General features: G+C 38.9%; 1 protein-coding gene across 1 annotated transcript; it reads right to left on the bottom strand.

The window, feature by feature from the left end:
* Nucleotides 1-1,175: 1,175 nt before the first annotated feature.
* srxn1 (sulfiredoxin 1 homolog) lies at nucleotides 1,176-1,567 on the bottom strand (the record flags this gene model as incomplete). The annotated part of the gene is given in 4 exon segments (XM_083674733.1): nucleotides 1,176-1,227; nucleotides 1,229-1,261; nucleotides 1,263-1,349; nucleotides 1,431-1,567. Coding segments are annotated over 4 exon segments (309 nt in total).
* Between the last annotated feature and the right edge of the window lie 1,320 nt (nucleotides 1,568-2,887).

Genomic DNA, 2,887 nt, shown 5'->3' with positions numbered 1-2,887 from the left:
GGAGGTCCATATTTTTCGATCACGACAAACTGTATTACATAAAGCATGCATGCTGTATAAATGTATGACGATGATGTCCCTGGATTCCTCATCATCATCATCATCATCATCATCATCATCATCATACAATTTATGTCATGGAATGTACAGTATAGTACAATGGCAAATTGTATGGCTATGAAACTGAAAATCAGGACTGAAATCCAAGATCTAAACCACACAGACCTGTAGAGAAAACCCTGTGCTACATATCGTTTAACCCTATTTGGTTATTCTTTGAATTGAGTTTGTCTTATGCCTGTGTAGTCACACTGTAATTACTGTAGGAACAATATTGTCCTATAATGTTGTTACTTTGTTGTCCAATAATTACTTTGTGATTAGACAATTACACTGGTATAGAGCAACTTATTGTAAAGTTTTGCCCCATTTTGTCTATTGTTATTTCATGCCCTGTTTTGCAAGGTCAAAGGGCAAAAGAAAAAAGGCCTTGTTGTAGAAGAGTTTTCTTCCTTATGAATTCACCTTCGGCCTTGCCTCCCCCGAGAAAGCCTTAGCTCTTCCTAATTTCTCGCTCTCTATGACAAACACAATCTGGTGGGGGTCAGAGGGTTAACAAGAGGCATCCTTTTACAGACTGTGGCTCCAGTAGGTGAGTCCAATGGTGCACTGAGAGGAAGGGGCATGTCTCAAAGCCCGTCTTAAAATAGCCTTGCATAGTTTCGAGTGGACACTGTCTTTTTCCAGTCGTTCTGGTCTGGAGTGTGGAGATACTCTGTTCTCATGACACCACCTGACCCCTCCCACATCCTGTCTGTCGTCTCATATGGGGACTTGAGGAGACTTGGGCTGTAGTATGATTGTGTCTACCTTTCTGAAGTGTGTACTTGTTCGCTCCCATAAAAAGCAGTAGTCTAGTGTAGGGATACTCACACTGTATGTAAAAAAAGGGGATTACTAATGAGAATGTTTTATGCTTTTGTGTACAAGCCTGATACTGTAAGCTTTCTGTAAAGAGTTACATTTCCATCTGCTGGTCAGTACTTGCAGTGCAGTTAAATCAGATTCTGTTGATTCTACATCAGATGTGGTTGATTATAATACAAGCATGTCTACAACAGGCCTAATGTACGCCTACTGACGGTGATTCAAAGCCAATCCCTGGTACTCCAACTTTACAGTAGATTTGGGTTTGAGGTGCCCAAATAAGTCTGTAGGTCTGAAACTTGACTTGATTATCTTTGCTGGTTTATGATAAAAAGTAGTTTGAAACATTCATAATGCAAATTGTCACATCCCCAGGGTATTTATTAATGGTAATAATAACATAGGAGTAATCGTATAACTCTCTATGGAAGTAGGCCTAATGTTATTGAATCAACAGGTTCTACATTCTACTGTGCCAAGACTACGGTAACGTTTACCTTCACGGTACAGTATTCATAAGGCTCTGAACTTCGAGGTCATCGAGCACGGTAGAGATGGGTCGTATGATAACATCCATTGGCACGTTATCCTCGACGTTGTCCGAGTTAATAGACCTGTTTTCGCTGTTCTTAGTATCCATGCTAGGCTCTATTGAGGGGCACAATTGTCTGAGAGGTGTTACTATCTGTTTTCCACTGGACACACTCGTCCACAAACGTAATATTTGTAATTTTAAGTCGTACAGAGTGTATTTTCTAGACAGGTCATAAGCACGCGTAAACGTCAACACATTTTTAACACAAGCCTCATTACGCCTGAAGCAATCCATTTGCCTTCGAGTGTGCCCGTCGGCGCATTGCCCGCAAGCGTCATTCACTGCTACTGTAGGCATTATTATTATTATTTAGTTTAGTAGGCATATTCTTCATGCAAACAAAGGCTACTTGCTAACATAAAAGTAAGATATGACCTTTGCTTACTATATAATGTTGCTATTTTTGTCTGTGTTTTTAAATCTTGGGTACAGACAAACAAATAAAGTAAATGTTCACAGAAACGTCCTCTGCTTCAGTTCATAGCCGTTTAATCAAAAACTGCAGTGGGACTAGATTAAAAGAAATAGATAATATTGCTCATTAAAATTCATCCTAGCAATTAGTCGTGCAGTTGAAAATAATAAATGCACGCAAAATACATGGGCACAGACTCTTTAGGTGACAATCTTTTATAATGAGGTGCATGTTGTCATATTGTTGAGTGTTAGAACATGATATTATGCCTTTTCCTTCAAAGAGCACTTGGATGTGTGTATAAAATTCTATTTTTGTAGGAATTTCAAAGACCCAGACAGGTTGCTGTGGTAACAAATAGGACGTCTGGGCTCACTGCTCCTCCCAGGTAACTGGGAAGCTTCAAAGATCTTTAGTACATTAGTGGAAATAGACCATTGTTTGTTTCTCCAACCCAGAGTCACATTCTCCTACTAATGAGACCATTAAAAATGATTTCCTGGACAGGAGAGACAGGTCATTCCATTGAATTATCACAATTCTGAACTACAATGTTAGTGCATTAAGTATGTTGTTGATTAATTGGTCACAAGGGGGATCAGCTGCAGTTTACATGTAAAGTCCATTTATGGCACAGTACAAAACAATACATACAATCAGCAACACGACAGAGACTACGAGAAATATAAAATAAGCAGTGATGTGGGGTAAAATCTCAAATACACTCGGGTTTAGTTACGTTGTTTTTGGAATTATTGTGATGATTCGATGATTCAGTCAATCAGCAATGACACCACAATTTATGATTGTTATGAACAATAGCTAATTGAGCAGAGAGCATTCCTATTCATCATTGTCACTGCAGCCCTATCTCAACAGCACTCTGTACTCTGTATAGATTATAGAGATATTTTCACTCTGCTAAACATTTTCCTCTTTTCACTTTCCTG

This window comes from Argentina silus (genome assembly GCF_951799395.1).
Source record: "Argentina silus genome assembly, chromosome: 8".
In the NCBI taxonomy this organism is placed as follows: domain Eukaryota; kingdom Metazoa; phylum Chordata; class Actinopteri; order Argentiniformes; family Argentinidae; genus Argentina; species Argentina silus.
The sequence above is the reverse complement of the archived record's forward strand: the minus strand, read 5'-3'. Positions and strand labels throughout refer to the sequence as shown.